The 20,172-nt window shown below is 42.6% G+C and overlaps 1 protein-coding gene across 1 annotated transcript; it reads right to left on the bottom strand.

The window, feature by feature from the left end:
- Positions 1-641: 641 nt before the first annotated feature.
- Positions 642-7,684, bottom strand: LOC124269992 (HCLS1-binding protein 3-like). The gene is made up of 7 exons (XM_046705004.1): positions 7,539-7,684; positions 6,489-6,651; positions 5,441-5,648; positions 3,300-3,411; positions 2,929-3,017; positions 2,015-2,156; positions 642-1,414 (listed from the first exon to the last, which is right to left on the bottom strand). Exons 1-7 carry the CDS (start codon positions 7,562-7,564, stop codon positions 1,114-1,116), a joined length of 1,041 nt encoding a protein of 346 aa, XP_046560960.1. The 5' UTR covers positions 7,565-7,684; the 3' UTR covers positions 642-1,113.
- Positions 7,685-20,172: the final 12,488 nt, after the last annotated feature.

The following is a 20,172-nucleotide window of genomic DNA, read 5'->3' as shown; positions in this document are numbered from 1 at the left end:
AGGGGTGGAACGGTACACTCTTACCACAGTACGGTATTGATTATTAGGGGGGGTGGTAGGGGGAACGGTACACTCTTACCACAGTACGGTATTGATTATTAGTGGGTGGAACGGTACACTCTTACCACAGTACACTCTTACCACAGCGGCATTAGAGATTACTTATTTATTATTAGGGGTGGAACGGTACACTCTTACCACAGTACGGTACTGATTATTAGGGGTGGAACTGTACACTCTTACCACAGTACGGTATTGATTATTAGGGGTGGAACGGTACACTCTTACCACAGTACGGTACTGATTATCAGCTTTTCATTTTATACACACTACTTTACATACATACAATGAAACACCAGGTTAATGTGTTTGCTAAAAATATACATCCATGATTGTGATTTAAGCTGAAAATATTCTATTAATAAAACATAATTGTGACATTATCAGTCTTGCTGACCACCACATAAATATTTTATATGAAATTAGTAAAACTGGAGAATAAATTCTTTCTTAACATCATAAAATAAGGAAAGACCAATATTCTTGTTTTATATATTCATTGCTGATGGGAAAAGAAACAAATCATCTGAAAGATCTCCTTGACACTAACAACACAGATACAAATGAAAACAGTTTCAAAATAACAGAAACACAGAATTTAATAAAACTCTAATTTTTCCATAATCTCCAATAGAAGAATAAAACAAATTAGTCTGGGAGGTCAAAGCCTCAAGTAGGATTTGTTCTCGTAGGATACTAGTTTCAGCAGATTCAGCAGTTTGGAATTATGTTTTTAACATTTGTAACAAATATTCGTAACACTCACAATCTCAATGTACATTATACACATTTTCAATCCATTTCTATACGCCAGTATGTAGGGGAAAACAATTAACAAACAAATGAGTGTTCCAATACAACCTTGATGAATGAGATATATGAATGAGGTCAATTAAAGTTCATTTATTGCTTTCATTTATTGAAACTAAATTTGGGGAAAAAGTGTTTAATATTAAACTGTCAGTTTCTTGAGCCAACGAATAACCACAGGATTAGGAGAATGCTCAACCAATGAGACACCATGTCTACGATGAGCTCCACATTCTTCATTACTCATGAAAATAAATCCACATCCTCATCCTCTCCCACCGTATTTTGTTGAATATAGGATAAAATATCGTCACTACTTAAACCTGATTTATCTTGTGTTTTTTCATCAGATTCAGGCTTGCTCTCTGTCTTTGGTTTGACACCTGGTTTGGGTTTGAGACCTGGTTTGGGTTTAAGACCAGGCTTAGGTTTGAGACCTGGCTTGGGTTTAACTGTGTCAGCTTCTCCTGTTGTCTCTTCTTGTTTCTTCTTTGACTTCTTGGTGATCTCCGTTTTCATTAAGTGTTGAAGATCCTCATCAATTCTGAAAAAAGGGTACTATGTTGATTAACATTTACTGCTTAAAAACATGAACACTCTGAAAGGAAACACATGCCATGAACTGCATGAAGAAACACTGCATATTTCAGTATTCAGTATTTGCATATTTCAGTATTCAGTTCATTCAGTGTAAACCATACATGAACATAATGAGTGAGTGAGCGATTTCGGTTCATTGCTTCTTTGAACAGTATTTCTTATATATTTCAGTGTCAATTAAACGTAGGAGAAATGGTACTATCAAACCTTGAAACACAATCAGTGTGAACCTGAATGGGAAACCATGATCTTTTAAGATGGACCAAAAATCAGAATGTTTCAAGTATAAATGTCATCGTCATTTTGGGAGGGTTTTGATGCGCAAATGGGGTCAGTGGAGTGATGAACCAAAGTACTGAAAATAATGACACTCTCATAATCCCTGTAAAATCATCCAGGTTAGAACTGATCTTCAACAACCCATACTTGTATTAAGGAGTGACTTACGGGATAATTCAGTTGCAATAATTAAACTGTGATCACAAGTTCACTAGCACCCCATATGTCCATAAACTAACACTTTACTTTCTATTGAGTTGCTTACTGAAATAGTGAGGGATCTGTTTCATCTGTGCTAGCAGGTACAGTGACAGGTTTATCAACAACAGCATCAGGGAGGAACAGTGAGGCATCTTCTTCTGTTATCCCTCCACCAAAGTCTTGTGCTTCAAACAGCTGAGTTGATGCTACAACACCACAATCCCAGAATGGATTCTTGTTATACATAACCACATGTCTAATACTTTTGGCAATTTATGAAGTGTATATGGGGCAAAAAAAATTCTTGTAAGTTTACATTTTTGGCCAATACAAACATTAGGATTTAATTTTTGAGCGGGTAAATTCATTTATATTTTATTTTCTTATTCTTGAAAAAATATGACCGTCGGAGTTGTAAAACAAGAAATAAAATTAGTCTGGCCTCAGCACTAAAAATACAATGGTAATAATACCATGCAGTTTTATTCATGTTATGTAGAAGGCAGGTCATGATAAAGGGAAGAATGGTGATAAGTGAAAATGATCACATTTTGAAATGTCCATGGGAGATAACTCTGACAATGAAAACCAAACCCATCAGAATGGAACAATAAAATGGGCAAACAGAATGAAATAATAAAATAATGAAATGAAAACAGAATGAAATAATAAAATAATGAAATGAGCATAAGGAGGTCCAATGACACCCCCGATACAAATACTTTTAGTTAAGTGTACCACGACCAACTCTGATCATAACTGTGTCTCTGTATATAATTTGGTGTGTTGGTTAACACCCACTAATCAATATTTCAGCTATATGATGGCAGCTTGTAAATAACAGCGTCTGGACCAGACAATCCAGTGCATGATGTTGGGAGAAACTCAAATTATTTTCTTGCACATCAAGCCTGGCCACTGTAGCTAGACCGTGAAAGGCTTGATCCAACTACTCAGCCCAGCAAGTGTATGACCTACTGTCTTCTCCTCCATCAGCTGTGTCCAAATCAGCAAACAGCTCGGCTCCCTCCTGCTTATCTTCATCATCAAACAAACTTGCTTCAGCCCTGCAAAACCAAATACCCAAATATGTGAACATTTGGCATCAAAATTCAAAACAATCACAAGTATGACTTATTATGAGGTTGTACATCATATCTGAAGTATAGAGGTGGTGAGCAATTTTGGTTTTACACTGCTCTTAGCAATAGTCCATCAATCTCACAATGAGCCTGAAATAGGCCTCACATGTAGGAGCCATTTGGTGAATTACTGAGAACCTGAGTCTTTGGTGTGACAAGCAAATAATGAGTGTGTGTGAGTCAGTTTACTGTTGGCCCCATAGCTACCCTTGATCCTCTACGTTGTCATCTTTCGTTTCTGTCTTCTCACTGCTGTCTTCAGCACCACCATCACTGATATCCCCTTTCCTAAAAGTCCCTGCTTTCATTGCGCCCACACCTGAAATCAGTCATACACACCACATGAATCTACCTGCATGCCAGGTAACACATACACCTAACCAAATGCCAGGTAACACATACACCTATCTAAATCACAGGTAACACACACACCTATCTAAATCACAGCTAACACATAAACCTATCCAAATCACAGGTAACACATAAACCTATCCAAATGCCAGGTAACACATAAACCTATCCAAATCACAGGTAACACACACACCTATCTAAATCACAGCTAACACATAAACCTATCCAAATCACAGGCAACATATATAGTATGACCAGAAAATATTGAGAATATTAGGAATATGTTTAATTGGATTTCTAGTATAAACAACCTTAACCAGCTATCAAGTGCTTGGTTTCATTCAAGAGAGACAACTCCGTTAATCCTTTTTCATTAGTTTGTGAAGAGTTATGCCCCTTTGTTTACTTGCTAGCAGACGACATTTTCAGTGATGGATGGATGATTTAGAGAAGAGGAAGTTGATTTTAGAGTATTATAACAAGGACAACAGATCAGCTAACATGATTTCAAGTAGAACAGGCATCCCTTTGTCCACTGTTTATCGTGTTTTGAAAAATATTGCAAATGGATATGGCATTGAGCACCAGGGAGGCGCAGGTAGGCCCAGAAAATTGACTGTCGGTGACAGGAGGCGGCTTGGTATTCTTGTTTCTAAAAACAAACGAAGGAGTTTAGAAAACTGAAGGCTGGATATGATTGATAGAGGAACTGTGGCTGTCTGTAAGGAGACAATTAGAACTGAGCTGCATGCAATGGGTTGGCAGAAAAGTCAAGGAATTCCATCACCGATCATGAAACCTGAACAAAAGGAGCGAAGGTTGAACTGGTGCTTACAGCATAGAAATTTTAACTGGGACAATGTGATTTTCTCAGATGAAAGTTCTGTGTGGCTGTTTCCTAATACACTGAAATTCTGGACCAAACAAACTAATAAACCTTTGTATCAGCGCCCAAAGTACAGTCCGAAATTTAACATGTGGGGTGGCATTTCTGTGTTAGGGGCAACACCCCTCTGTGTATTTGAAGGGAATATGAACAGTGACCGGTACACAGATATTCTCGAGGGACATTTACTTCCATCACGTGTTCTATGGAAATTTTTGGATTTTCCAGCAGGACAACGACCCAAAACATCGTTCAAAGCATTCACAGGCCTGGTTTCGGACCCAAAATATGACATTATTAGATTGGCCAAGCTATAGCCCTGACCTAAATCCAATAGAAAATGTTTGGGGACTTATGAAGGAAAGTGTCAATAAGAAAATCTGACTAATATTGCTGAAATGAAAGAAGAGGTGGTCCGATATTGGGACAGCATGGACCACGACTTTCTAACTTCTTTGATCAGTAGTATGCCCCGCCGCATTGAAGCCTGCATTGCTGCCCATGGTGACTTGACAAAATACTAACTGTTCACCTGCCTTTGAATCTGGAGTTATTTTCTGCTAATATTCACATTTAATACGTGAGTAATGAGTGAATTATTTTTAAAAATTACAATCTTTAAATTCTCAATAATTTCTGGTTGTACTGTACACATTTCTATTACAGGTTGCGAATATCTTGACAACATTACAAATTGTATCCTCAAGCAAAGGTATGAAACTGTTTCAGTTTGGAATGTTTAGATCATGTTTTGGGTATGCTGTGTCAACACAATTACTGTTTTCATTACAATTTCTTGCAATGGTATGTCATGTTTGATATTTTGATAAAAAGTTGACAAAGATAAAAGACAGGTCTGGTTTCTGTTGGCAATATCTTTTAAAAGTTAATCATAATTGAATTTCCTTCTAATATTTCAGTGACAATCCTGTGATCAGGTTATTATGTTAATTATGACATAGGTATTTCTTTGTTGTGTGAATTCTGAAAAATATGTTAATGCTATTTTTATAACATCAAAAATATGTTTCTAAATTTTGAAGATATTGTGAACCCCCCAAAAAACAATTTAATTTCACATGAAAGCCTGTATTTGTGGTGACATGGTTACCTAGGAACTCCAGTACAACTGAGGATGTGGCAACCTTTGGAACTGTTGCCAGGAATTTGAGGAAGTGCTCCAGATCGGCACGACGACTTCGGGCAGTAGCATCATTCATAAGGAGAACCTTCTTGGGCAGGGGAGGGAAGACAGTGCCAGAAAACTTCTCATTCAGTTTGTTGAACAAGTCCTCAAAGTCAGTAAACTTTCTTTCAACCTAAAAATATAAATAATATGCATGTAAGTATGCATGGCTTATTTAAAATTAACATAATAATTAAAAATGTAATCTCTTCCTGAGGGTTTAATATATTACAAATTAATTATAAGCAGAAATTTCCCTCTAACTTTGAATGTGAAAACGAGACATTATCTGCACACATTATAAAACATTCTAACATTATTTCTGTATGATTTTTGCAGTAGTCATAGGGTAGTAGTCTAGTGGTCATTCAACTGAAAACAGCAAATTGTAATGTGTGCATTTTCAGAAGCCTTCTTGGATGAAAATGTATAAATATGAATCTCAAATTTCCAAGTTATGTAGTGATAGTTACAACCAACAAGAACCAATGTTACAGCTTTGTAGAGTTGACTTCGACTTCACTGATGACAGGACCAATACAGTGCTTCCCAAAAATACTTCAGCACTTATTCTTTCATTACTGCAATGAATGCAAAGTTGAAATATCTCCTAAATTGATCAATTAAACCTTTAACAACAATTCCAAAATCTGAAATAAATTATTAGTTTTTCCCAATTAATTTGCCTGCCATTAGTGCCAAGGGCACATAGTTTGAAATTCTACATAAATGCATGTGAATCATTCTTAAATAAAAGTCAAGCACCCTTATAGTCAGTATGTCCCAGCAATAAGCTGTTTGATCTGGCCTAATGTATAAAATGACACTTGACCCATATTGCATTACACCTTTTCCAAATTTAAAATTCACATGGGTGATAACATCCATATTTTGTCAATCTGTGTTAAAAATAACAAATCTCTTCCCTTGCCTATTCCTCTGTGTTCAGACCAATGTGTACACAATTACCTACCATAAACTGCACAGTGTCTGATTCCTTGTGCTTGGGGGATTTGAAGAAAGTTAGATTGGAAACTGCAACAACTTGATAAATATATGTTGATGACAATAAACCAGAGATATGCTTGAATGTGGGCACGGTCAGATCAATCCCTGTGTCTTTGTTCTTCACCTCCCTACAACAAAAAATTGATTCACAGCATAATTAACTGTACTTTGAAAGTAGAAACGTGGGGGGGTTGATGAGGAAAACACATAGTAGTTCCCACAAAACTTCAGGTTAACCCATACTACATCATGATTATGATGATGGGTTAATCACATACCAGACAAGTCATTATGCTGATAAGTTCATCACACCAGACAAGATGACAGACCAGCTATATTGCACAGATATTGTTCACACAATGACAGAAAAAAATGCACATTGACTTCTTGACTACATGTATGTGGTACAGATGAAGATGACTGACTGAGTTTGGTTTTATACCACTTTTAGCAATATTCAAGCAACATCACGGCTAGGGGCACCAGAAAAGGGCTTTACACATTGTACCCATGTGGGGATTCGAACCCGGGTCTTTGGCGTGACGAGCCAACGCTTTAACCACTAGGCTACCCCACCGCCCCTACAGATGAAGTCCCTCAGATTAACTATACATACCTATTGAGATCCATCACAATTCACTACTTCCATCATACACCTTGGGTTTCTTTGCTATCAATTTTCGTTTGGATTAGACTTTTTACATCAAAAACAAAAAAACAAACAGATTTACGATACGTCTGATCTAAGAATATGTGTCTACGTGGGGTTGTAGTCAAATGGTAATGGTGATGATAATCGTCATTTATCATATTATCCTAGCAGGCGCTTTTGGTAATATCAACACAAAACCGTCCAAGTCTTATTTGATCGTACGATTCTAAATTCAACCTTCAACTCATTAAGTATTTTAATAAATACATTTGCTGACTACAGGGTGACTGCTACTGCTAGTGAGGCCAGCGAGTTAAAATTGATCATAGTGTTCAGCAGAAGTCAGCACCGCAGCTTTGCTACCTGACAGTGACTGTTGCAGTCGGCATGATTGGGTCCTACTCGTCTTGGAAACTCCAAATAGCTACATCCGCTTCTAGGCCTTGTTTTCCACCTTTATTAGATACTTATGCTAACACGCCCACATTTCAGGACTACCGCCATTTTGAACATCATGTGACCCGTAAGCTCCACACAGTGGTGTATATAGTAACTATGCCAGAAGTTTCATTCGGGTTAGGTTAAATGTGTGTTAGTTTGTTAAAAGGATCCCGGCCTATATACAAGAGAGTATTCTACATATATGTATGTATAACATACTGTTACACACAGGAAGTTACACGTTCTTTAAACAGCTCATTCCGTTTGGCTAGTGCATGTTTAATTAAAAGTGAAAGATTTAATATATGAGATTCGTCCTTAGTCATTACAATATATACGAAAGTTTACAATTACAAGCTTACAAGCTTACATCCCTGTCAAATAATCTTTAATGTATTTCTTCCGAAGGTCACTATAAAATCGACAGACAAACGCAAAGTGAAATTTCTATTTCTATATGGCATAACTGACAGATTTCTTTTCCATTTTTCAATGGAAAGTTTTCTTCCTTCATTTACAAAAAGGTCTAATAAACCTAGTCGATATTTACTAAAATGTTTCCTTAAATGGTTCAAATTTTAAGATGCTCGCGAATTTGTGAAAGTTAACTCAAACTACTGAGAGAAAATGTCAAAGTTTCACAAACTCAATGACAATGTCGGGGACTTTGCAGAAAACGAGCAGCAGACAATGATGCATTGTCTGTTTTGGCACATCAGCCCCTGTCACTGTGTTGGCAACAGTCTTGATTTTTGTAAATGATAGCCCATTGCAAGTCTGACTTGGGGAGGTGGGGTAGTCTAATGACTAAAGCGTTCGCTCGTCACGCCGAAGGCCGGGGTTCGATTCCTCACATGGATACCATGTGTGAAGCCCAGTTCTAATGTGTCCCACGCCGTGATAGTGCTGGAATATTGCTAAAAGCGACGTAAAACTAAACTCACTCACTCACTAGTCAGACCTGGAGACCCTGAATTATATATACCCTATATTCCTCAATAATTTCAGGGAAAACTGTATGTTAATTTCAGAGACTATAGATGTTAGTCTAACTGTAATCTCTGTAAACAAAGTTTTGTTATTTATTCATGACACGAGTTAAAATGGAAATATGATCGGTTTTTCATATAAAGTTATCAGATAGTACCACGGGATGCTGAATATCCTCCCTGTCACATGCTTGGGAGAAGTGGTTGTCCGATTAATTGAAATAATCGAAGATTGGTCGCAATGACAAAATGACCAAGCAATCGATCATGTTTTCTCATAATCGAACACAAACAATTTTGGAACACTTCTTTGCAATAACAATATTTTTCAGAAGGTTGATTTTGTCTCTACATTGCATAAGCACTACAAGCTCGTTCCAAGTCATGATTAAGTTTATCTTAACAACTCCAGGACATGTATGTTCCTAACACACTAGTCATCCTTTAAAGATGTGAAATTGCAAATGCATTTTGTGCAATTTTTGAAAAAAACGAGAGAACTACATGCTTTTACTGCATTAACAAACATAACCAGGAAAATTTGATAAATGACGCTAACCAATTATTTTCGAGGATTGATCGGTTGTAATGGACCAATCATCAATTATGAGATTTACACCAATTCCCAACACTACTAGGGAGGCAGCTTTGCTCTGACGCATTCACTAATGGTTCGTGAGTGTTTCTTTATGTTAATGATTATATGGATAATTTTTTTGTTTGTTTCTTTGTTTAGGGGTTATTTTTTGTTAGTGCAGCAATACAATCCATAATGATAAGGCCGAGTTTTGATATAAGTAACTAGCTATAGCTTTTGAACTGGCATGCACAGTGCCAAAATATACTGGGTCGTTTTGTGATATATATTTATTTGAAATTATTGAGGAGATTTGGATGAACTTCCACCATGTCTCCCCTTATACGTGGCACAGAGTTGTACCCCTTGGGCATGTCAGAAACCCGTGATTGTGTTCGAATGCAGAGTAGCCCTGATTCTGTTTCGCCCGCAACATACACATGTTGGTTGGTTTAACCACAGTAACAAACATCAGAGTCCTGCATCAATTTGAGCCTTCCTCCCACATGAACATGTCAAGCCGAGAAATCCCCACATGGGTACAATGTGTGAAGCCCATTTCTGGTGTCCCCCGCCGTGATGTTGCTGGAATATTGCTAAAAGCGGCGTAAAACCAAACTCAGTCAGTCAAGCCGAGATGTTTTGTTTGTCAGATGTTAACACCCTACTCAGCAATATTACAGCTATATGGCGGAGGTCTGTAAATAATTGAGACTGACCAGAAAATCCAGTGATCAACATCATGAGCACCGACCTACACTATTGGGATGTGTCAACCAAGTCAGCAAGCCTGACCACCCAACCCTGTTAGTTACCTCTTACGACAAGCATAGGTTGCTGAAGATCAATTCTAACCCGGATATTCGCGGTTGTAAGTCGAGATGTAACTGCAATATACATGACATGACGTGTGTGTGTGTGTGCGTGTGCGCCCGCCCTTTAAAAAGTGTGGCTCTAAATCTCGAATCATTGTCACCCAAATCCTTGTTTTGAGGTCGACGGGTCCAAAAAACACAAATTTTGAAGAATCTGCTTTCATTTTACCTATGCCACGGCCAACTGAAAATGAAAGGTGGCGAGCCATTGGAATGCCTGAAACCGGAACTCCCCAGTGCAGTTTAACGTGCACAGGAAACCGGAACTCCCCAGTGCAGTTTAACGTGCACAGGAAGATGAAAAACACCATATGCCGCTTGTGGAGACGTTATCAACAGAACGTCGTCGTTGCAGACCTTCAACGAAGTGGCCGTCTTCCTGTAACCACGCCACACAACAATCCTTGAATTCGAACCACCCATCTGCACCCAACCCAAACATCCCAACCAGCCACTTTGACAGCCCGAACAGTTCCTGGTGTCAACAGGATATTGCCAAGAACCAGTAGTATACACAATGGGGCTACGGGACCAGGTACCCCCAAGGGCTCAATTTAAAAATTGAGCCCTTGGGAAGTCCCTAATCCCGTAGCCCCATTGTGTATACTACTACATGTACTGAGGTGCATGCAAAATTTGATGAAAATCGGTCGAATAGTTTCTGAAATATTGAGCATGGGGTCGGTCGGGAAAAGGCAAAATGTCCAACTTTTTGTCGTAATTAAGTCTTAATTAATCTAATGAAGTTATTGAGAGTGTTCCCAATGCCGTTTTGCTATAGCGTAACCATCTGCCGAGATGCATGCAAAATGTCACGAAAATCGGTCTAATAGTTTAGGAAATAATCATTTTTTAGTGAGCATGGGGTCGGTCAGGCGAAAGGCTAACAATCCAATGTATTGTCGTACTTGTTATATATTGAGGCGAGAGGTGTTTTTAGCTGAATAAAACGCTGGTCTCGGCAGTCATCACCTCGCTACCGTCTCGGGGGTTGCTTTGAGCGAGCGCCGTGGACGAGTATAAGTGTGAGCGTGTGTGTTTCGGCTCGGCTATGATGATGCACGGCCGGCTGACTAGCGAGGCTACAGATGTCTGAAAGTGAATGAAACGCATCTCTCGGCAGTTCCTCCCTGGGTCGCCTCGCTGCCAGCCAGCCAGTCGCAGTGTGTGTCTCGACTCTGTGTGTCTCGACTCGGCTTGTACAGCCGACCGTTATGTTGATTTCCACTAAATCATACGGCAGCTCTCCGCAGTTCCCCCGGGTCACCTCGCTGCCGTCTCGGTAGCATTGAGCGAGCGCTGTGGGCGAGTCGCAGTGTGTGGGTCTCACCTCGGCCATTCACCTACAGCTCGCTGAGTTGGCTGGCCGGCTGGCTACATTATGTTGTCCGCAAAACAGTTTATTGTGAATATCCTATGATTTGTTTGGTTTTCGGGCCTGTTGCTTCCCTTGTTCTATGCATTTTTTTCCCTCGTCTTCGCAAATGACGGCGTTTTTATGAGACTTGGTCCGAATCTCTTGTTTCATTCTGTGATATTTTGCAATTTCTGATAGCACCAAACAAAACTCTTCCTCGGAGATTTTAGAGTCGGTGAGCGCAGTGGAAATATGATCGTCTATCCTGTTTAACTTCGCTTCCGCTAGAATTCTAATTTCGTCGTGTTTCAATGCTTTACGTTGCAGTCTGCGAGATATGAACTTAAGGGTCAATCCGATCAACCCTGCCACTCCGGCTGTTATTTCGATGCCTAGCACCATGGGTGCGGCCACGATGGTGGATAATAACCGGATACCTGCTACGCCTAATCCCATGCTGACTGAAACCAGAGCGCTGTCAACACCGTCCACGGAATTGACGGCCCTGTGATATTTTTTCTGTAATGTCGACCGCGTATCGCGTTCACGTTCTAGTTGTTTGATCTTGCATATCTGTCGCAAATGAAACTCGTCTACGGTTTCAAGTGTTTTTGCTACTTCATCCATGACTGGGTACAGTCCGATCCTGTGTGTATATATATATTTTTTTATAACAATATATAATTGGTTTTCCGTTAATGTCCGATCGATGTATTTGAGGCTGATAAGGTTTAGATTATCGTACACTTAAATATTCGAGACATGAATCGAATTTTTTTCTATAACACGCATTCCATCGAGGCTTATTAAGGGTTTCGATCCCGGTCTTATGACGATACCACACCGTTGGTGATTGTGTCTGGTGAACAAGCGTATTGTCAACCCAGTCAAAAGTGTTCGTTCTGACCCACGGGCGTCTGCGAGACAGACATCTACTACGAGTATGGTGTGTGATTTGATAGTCAAATTTGAATCGAAAAAATCCCGTTGGTAATCGGGTACTTCAAACCGTGAATATGAAGCCACGTCGTTTGAAGCTAACATGTTGCCCGTGTGACCTGGTATTCATAAAACTTGTACATCATACTCTGGAGTGAAAGACGTGAGAAGAAACCCGTTGTTCGTAAGTTTGGAGACTTAATCATTGTTTTTAACAGATATGTGGGGTGAGATGAGGGTCATGTCGATCAACCAGTTGGGCTGTTTGAAGTCTGCTAGTGACACCCGCTCATATACGTTGTCTTTTAAGTGCAGGACGTACAAGGTGTTTTTCTCGCCGGGCAGATCGAATCCCCCAGTGTCCCGAGATCGGCTAGCGTTACGTTGAGATGATGTTTGTTCATCGGTTGTTTTATACCAAATTACAAAATGGTTTTCAATTGGTTATCGGATAATTACACGGACTTGCACTTTAAACCCATGAGATGTATGTTGTTGAGTAGGAAAATTTGGCGAGAGATAATGTGTCTTCCACGGTCACGGTGACTCCTTGCAGACTGGTGTAGGCGTTACCATTCACCCCCACGTAAACGGAGCAAACTTGGTATTGTTGTTGTTTGGCCCAGCGGAGTTTGATCCCTTTCACGATTTCGACGTCAGGCGGCGACGGCGGTTCGCTGAGGTAGACTTGGATGTACAGCGTGGATTTCGAATTCCGACACCATTTGCAATCCCACGTTTTGCGCCCCGGGTTTGCTCGACAGCATGTGGGCTACTCTTTGCCTCAACATGCTGACGATCAGTCTGCGTCTTTGCATAGGGACGTAAGCCACGAGAAGCGTTCCGTTGTTCACGACTTTCGTCAGGTAGTGATCTTTGTTGTCCGTGAAAATGTGGGGAGAGTCGAGCGTGATGTTGAGATTGCAGTCGATTTGGGATGGCACTAATACCCATTTGCTGTCGTCATTGAAGATGAGAGTGAACTGCGTGTTTCTGGAGATGGCCGTGGTCTCAGCGTTGTCTAGGTGGAACAGCCTGCCACGGAACGCTGGGGTTATCGCCCATTTGTCCTTGTCGTTGCGGATCAGGTCGTATCGCGTGTTGTTGACCGCTCCTTCGGTATCGACGAAATCGCCTAGGTTGTTCTTACCACCACCACGTGCGGCAGTAGAGGGCGGCAGTTCGACGTGTTTGTAAATGTTGTTTTTCAGTTGCAAGGCGTACAGTTTGTCGTCGACTCCGGATTCGTCGAATCCGCGCGTGTCCCCGAGGTCGGAGATCGCTATGATGGCGCATTTTCTAACGCATGTTCCTGGACCTTGAGACTCCGTCATTGTAGTATGTGCATATCCTATACTTACGGGATCATGTTTAATGTCTAAAACAGATATATACAATTCCGTGCTGTTGCCTCGGATTAATTTCTTGTACTGCCGTGACAAAAACGATTTGGTTCTGCCGTTGTTGTACTTTTCCGTTTTAACCGGCATGGCTCTCAGCAGTATGGAAGGTCGTGAACGTTGTTGGTCGTGCTCATCTGATCGAGATGAATGCACAGTTCGCGAGACGGAACGAGATGGGGTAATTTCGTGCCGGTCACGGTGGTTTCCAGTGGTATGTCGTTCGATGTAAACCCGAGCGTTTTAGCCAACGGCCGACTGAGTCTCAAGTCGTTTTTTCCGTTGTTGGCTACCATGACCGTGCCATTCGAGTCATTAATTTTGAGTTCGGCTCCCACGGGTTTGAAGATTTCTTCGTTGAGCGAGCACACGCTGTAGTAGCCGTCTGTTATTTGGTTGCGGACGTTATTGACGAACAGCCTGTTGTTTCTGCCGCTGATGTTGGTCCATAGCGGGTAGTAGGTGTCACGTACATATTGAAAAAGTAGATATGTATACTATATATAACAATTCAAATATGTACAAACCGGGAGTGTTTTATTCTAAAAGCAATAATATAAGTGCTACCAATCTCACTCAAACGAGTATTGTGGTCGATGCAAAGGATGGTTTACATTTCATGGTTACGGTTTCCAGTCACGAATGTGAAAACGGTACATGCTTGGTTTAACAACCCGATGCAGTTCTGGCAGAATCAGTTCAATTTTGCTGTGTGGTGGGACGACCGGTTGCGGCGTGACGTTGAACAACACTCGACACTCGTCGTGATGAACTGAGTCGGTCTGTATTCTCGTTTCATGTGTACTACCAGATCACACATATCCTGAAAGAAATCAGCGCCCCGATTCCACAGGACAAGGCATGGAATGCCGTAAACAATCCATACGATCCACGTGCGTACAACCTTGTTTGCGGTGAATTCAAACTAGATCCGAAGACGGTCGATTGGCGTTTGCCGGGTTCGAGCCACGGTTTGGGCATTCCCATCGTTCATAACATGTCTCTCGTGGAAGCCAGCAAACAGCTAGTGAAAGATTGGGGTTACAAGCCATATCATTACGTCACAACGAACGAGTGGAACGACGATTACATGGCTTGCAACGACAGCAAGGATTACCGCGTTTGGAGGTTTGAGCAGGGACCCGCGGATGATTGGAAAATGTTCATGCTGGACACTTCGAAAGGGTTTACTCGTGCCGATGTCGTCAGATTAAACGATTCCATTCGGACGTATGTGTGGGCCGTGCTGGGCGCTCAGACGCAAACGTGTTCCAGCATTGTGGGTTGGAAGGGACGGCTTACGATGCGCAGAAACAGTTCGTGGCTAACGTCAAGGATGCCATTGCTACACCGGTCGATCTACCGAGTGCCATCGAATTCTATGTGAAAACGCGCTGGAATACGCCCTTTCGAAAGTCGACTACGTGTTCGGCACGGGATTGTACATGGCACCGAGCGACATGCAACTGAGGGTGAACAGAGTTGTGGGCTACAACAACCAAATCATCATCGCCACAGGCAATCAAAAGTTGGGCTTGAACCCGGGCATCGATAACGCGAGTCGAGTCGTGTCGCAGTATGAAACGGGCACCGACACTGGAAGAAGTAGAACCACGACGATGACAGCTGCAGCAGCGACTGCTCCCGCACATACAGGCAAACAATCAGCGGCATGTCGATCGCAAAACGGCGCTGGTGGTTGGCGGGATAGCGGTCGGACTGTGCCTCATTTGGTTAAAAATTCCTGAGCTGCGCCGTACACCAGACCCGCCATGGCGACGACGAAAGCCGAGGTTTTGACCGTTTTCGACAAGATGCCTAACAACCAGGAAACGATGCTGCCCAAGATGCCAGGCAGTGCTCCGGCGGCTTTGCCGGCAAGTTTAGCCAGGGCCTTGTGAGAGATTTCAATGTTTTTTTATCCAGTCTCTGATGTCATCGCCTGATGATGATGATTGGCTTGGTGGTGGTGGTGGTGTTGGTGTTGGTGGTGTACCACAGCCGCCCGTCAGCGATACGACCAGGGTCGATATGATGAAGCCCAAAGCCGTCAGAACACTGGCGATGGTGATCCCTTGTTCGCGGAACAGAATTGGATCATGTTGGCCAACGTGGTGTCCTAGTTCAAGACTCGGTCGATGGTTTCACGCACGCGGCTGATCTGCGATCGGAGGGCTTCCCGGTTCCCAACAATATTTGGGTGGGGGCGACCACACTCCCGATAAATTTCACAAAATGCCAGCCAAAGAATCGACAAGCTGTACGAGAGATACGAAGCCAGACTCGGCACCGAAATGACGAAAACCATAGGGTCTGTCATAACGCAAGTCTAAGCCGGCGTAGCGTTGTACTTCCTTCCCATTCCGCCGGAACGTCAACTTTACCTGTGGGAAGATCTCGAGAAAGATCCGATCCGTTCCGAGAAAGATCCGCTTTGAGCGCCATCAGCTGTGTGCTATACCACAGATACAGCATGTGTTTGGCTCCGGTGACCGCGGCAATCACTGCAAAGCATTGTCAATTTAAAGAAGAAAAAAATAATAATGATAATAATATACAACATGGATGCGTAACAGGAGGAGGAAACGCCGATGGAGGAAGCGACGATGACACCGATACAACTAGTCAAAACCACCAAGAATCCTAAAAAAGTCGCCCGGTAGAAAAGGTGGTTTAGCCAAGCACCACAAAAATAATAATAATACCCATTACACTCCGTGGATTGATGCCGACGTGGCAACAGGATTAAGTGTGGTTGTCGTGATGCTGCTATATAATAATAACAAGCAACAACCACCACCGCAACAGCAGACGACGCAATTAGAAATAAATCTGCATGTTATGTTATAATTTTTGTTAAAATATATATATATATTTTAATATACACACAATGTCATCAACGATTTATATCACGCCGCCGTGGTCGCCGGACTAACTGTAGGTTACGCTCGCTTAACGAAAATGGTTCTCAAACAGCCGACGATCAAACTTGATTTCAACGTGCAGGACATGGGCATGCTCATCATGGACTTAGAGATGGCGATGGCCACCAAGGGCATCCTCGTGAAACAAGGAATTATACCAGAAAATATTTTGAAGTAATATAAAAAAGAATGGCTATGATCACCATGATGGTCGGTGGTGCATTAGTCAACGCCCTCGCATTTTCCGGTAGCAATTATCTCTTCTCCAAATTACGAACGTCGAACGCGGCCGAAATGGAAGCGGAACATAAACGTCACGATTTGGCCTTGGAGAAACTGCAAGCCGCTCAAGCCAAGTACGCCAAAAAACATGTGCAGGGAATACAGTTCACCAACGACCAACTCTCCCGAGAAAACCACGCCATTCGCTCAAAGCAACCCCCGAGACGGAAGCTAAAAACACCTCTCGCCTCGATAATATATACTCCTCACAAAAAATTAAGCAACAAGTGTATTTTTGGTCAGTACATATGCCTTTACTCATGATCATTACAACTGAATCAAACATAACAAAGATAAAGCATATCCACACACTTTTCCAACAAAGAAATCAAAATTCATTGAACAATAACTGACTTGCAAATCATCAAAAACAGTGTCACTGAAAAAGCCGTGCAAAATGTGTTGCATCAGGGTATGAAAATGTCTGAAAACACTTTTACTGTCAGTTTTGAGCACTGATCCAAAGTTTAATAACGTGTATGGCCACCATTGACCTGAATACACGCTTCAAGACGTCTAGGCATTGACCAGATGAGTCTGTCTAGAGTCTGTTGTGGAATGTTCTGCCATTCTCTCCGCAATGCCTGTTCAAGCTGATCCAGAGTCTGAGGATCTAACGTGGAGGCCGCATACACACGCCTTCGAGGATGTCCCAAGCATGTTCAATAGGATTCAGGTTTGGAGACCTTGCAGGCCAGTCCATATGGGTGATGTTGTTGGTCTGAAGAACATCAGTGACAACTCTTGCTCGATGTGGACGGGCATTGTCATCCATGAAGATGAAGTTAGGACCTGCTTGCTGAGCCCACGGAATGATCACAGGTGTGACAATTTCGCCTCGGTACCTCACACCTGTCATGGTACCTCGCCTGATGACCACAAGATCAGTTCGTGGTCCAACTTGGATTCCTGCCCAGCATCAAATCACCTCCAAACTGATCATGTTCAGCAATCGTACAGTTGGGTGATCGCTCGATTACGGTTTCTCACACACGAGCCCTACCATCATTGAAGTCCAGACAGAATCTTGACTCATCTGTGAAGAGAACATTACGCCAGCGCATTGACTCTCCAGTTACGCCGTTGGTTAGCCCAATTCAGTCTCTGTTGACGATGGTGTGCAGGCAGTGGGATACGTTGCACTGGTCTTCGACCTGAGACCTTCAGCATGGAGTCTGTTCCTCACTGTCTGTGTGGAGATTCTGTTCCCAGCAACTCTCTGGAGGTCATTCTGGAGAGATCTGGCTGTGGTGAACCTGTTCCGCATTTTTCGGTAATTATCTCTTTCTCCAAATTACTGACGCGTCTAATGCAGCCCGAAATGGAAGCGGAACATAAGCGTCCGCGATTTGGCCTTGGAGAAACTGCAAACCACCGCTCAAGTACGCCCAAAAATGTGCAGGGAATACAGTTCACCAACGACCAACCCTCCCGAAACCGCCATTCAAACGTTCAAGAACGTCGATGACAGCATGCGAGAATACTACCAGCTCACTTGCAAACGACTCAAACCCCTCGGCGACGAACCCACCCTCTCGCAGTTTTACACGCCTTCCCCAGAACAGAAAGACCGGGAACTGATTTCCCCGGCAAACGGACAAACACATAATCTATCTCGATTGCCAACAACCTGTACCGCTGGGCCATGAGTCAGTATCTCTCCACCGGGGGTTCGAATGGATCTTCTCACCGGGATGATTGGCGTGAATAGCATCGCTGGATTTGAGGCTATGGACTTGACTATCCGCAGAACTACACAAATCGCGTTCACAAAGCTGACCTGTTTCTACCTCCACGACAGGGTGGCGTAAACTCTACAGTACGCTTCCTGACAGTCGTCGACGGCGTGCCAGTCGCTACAAGGAAGCCAAACCGTTGATGACCAAAGATTGAGCGAAGTCGCCAAAGCCTTAGAACGCATATACAAAGCGCGAGTCGCTTGACCTGGCCTGTCGTATGCAAATCAATCCCGACGCGAGTTCATGGGAGCCATGTCACAACTGCTGGCAAACACAAAGTCCAGGTGAGACAAGGTATGGCTGGAGCTCACCGAAGCCAAGCCATAGTCGAAGAGATTCCATCGCACCTTAGCGAACGCCTGTTCTCACATCAGTACTTCGCAGGATTTAATGGATCCCCAAAACAGAACACGGAATAGGGTCGTGACAGCCACGAGTGGTGGATGCCATCAACAACAAAGTCACCAGACTCGTGGGCAAGAGACCCGTCCGAAGCCATCAAAATGAAATCTGTCAGAATCCTCGTCGGTGAGTGGGGAGCGGAAGAATCTGAGGAGAAAGCAAAAACGCGCACCACCCGATCCGATGTGGTCCATGAAAACATTACAACGTAGACCTTGCCGACATCAAAGCGGCGAACCGGACTTGTAGCATTGAAAGTCAGAGAGCAGTTGAGGAGAGGATTGATCTCACGACACAGTCCCTTTCAGATCGCAGCCCACTGTATGATAATTCTCATGATTATTTGTATGTGCTATAATGTTGTGGTATGCTATGTGGCTAGCCAGCTCTACAGCGAGCTGCACATGGTGAATAATAGCTGAGCCGAGACACACACTGCGACTTCGCCACAGCATTGGCTGTTGCTCGGTGATACCGGACCAGCGAGCGGGGGAGGAACTGCCAGAGATGCATTTCATTCACTTTCAGACATCTGTAGCCTCGCTAGTCAGCCCGATGATAATGAACGCCCGCATCATCATAGCCGAGACGAAACACACACGCACAAACACTTATACTCGTCCATGGCGCTCGCTCAAAGCAACCCCCGAGACGGAAGCTAAAAACACCTCTCGCCTCGATAATATATAACAAGTACGACAATATGTTGGATTGTTAGCCTTACGCCAGACCGACCCCATGCTCACTAAAAAATGATGTTTCCTAAACTATTTGACCGATTTTCGTGACATTTTGCATGCATCTCGGCAGATGGTTACGCTATAGCAAAACGGCATAGGGAACACTCTCGATAAATTCATTAGATTAATTAAGACTTAATTACGACAAAAAGTTGGACATTTTGCCTTTTCCCGACCGACCCCGTGCTCACTTAAAAGTCAATATTTCAGAAACTGTTCGACCGATTTTCATCAAATTTTGCATGCACCTCAGTAGTAGTATACACAATGGGGCTACGGGATTAGGGACTTACGTACCTGGTCCCGTAGCCCCATTGTGTATACTACTGAAC

This window comes from Haliotis rubra, unplaced genomic scaffold, assembly GCF_003918875.1.
Source record: "Haliotis rubra isolate DU_JTF1 unplaced genomic scaffold, ASM391887v1 Scf149, whole genome shotgun sequence".
NCBI lineage: Eukaryota > Metazoa > Mollusca > Gastropoda > Lepetellida > Haliotidae > Haliotis > Haliotis rubra.
The sequence above is the reverse complement of the archived record's forward strand: the minus strand, read 5'-3'. Positions and strand labels throughout refer to the sequence as shown.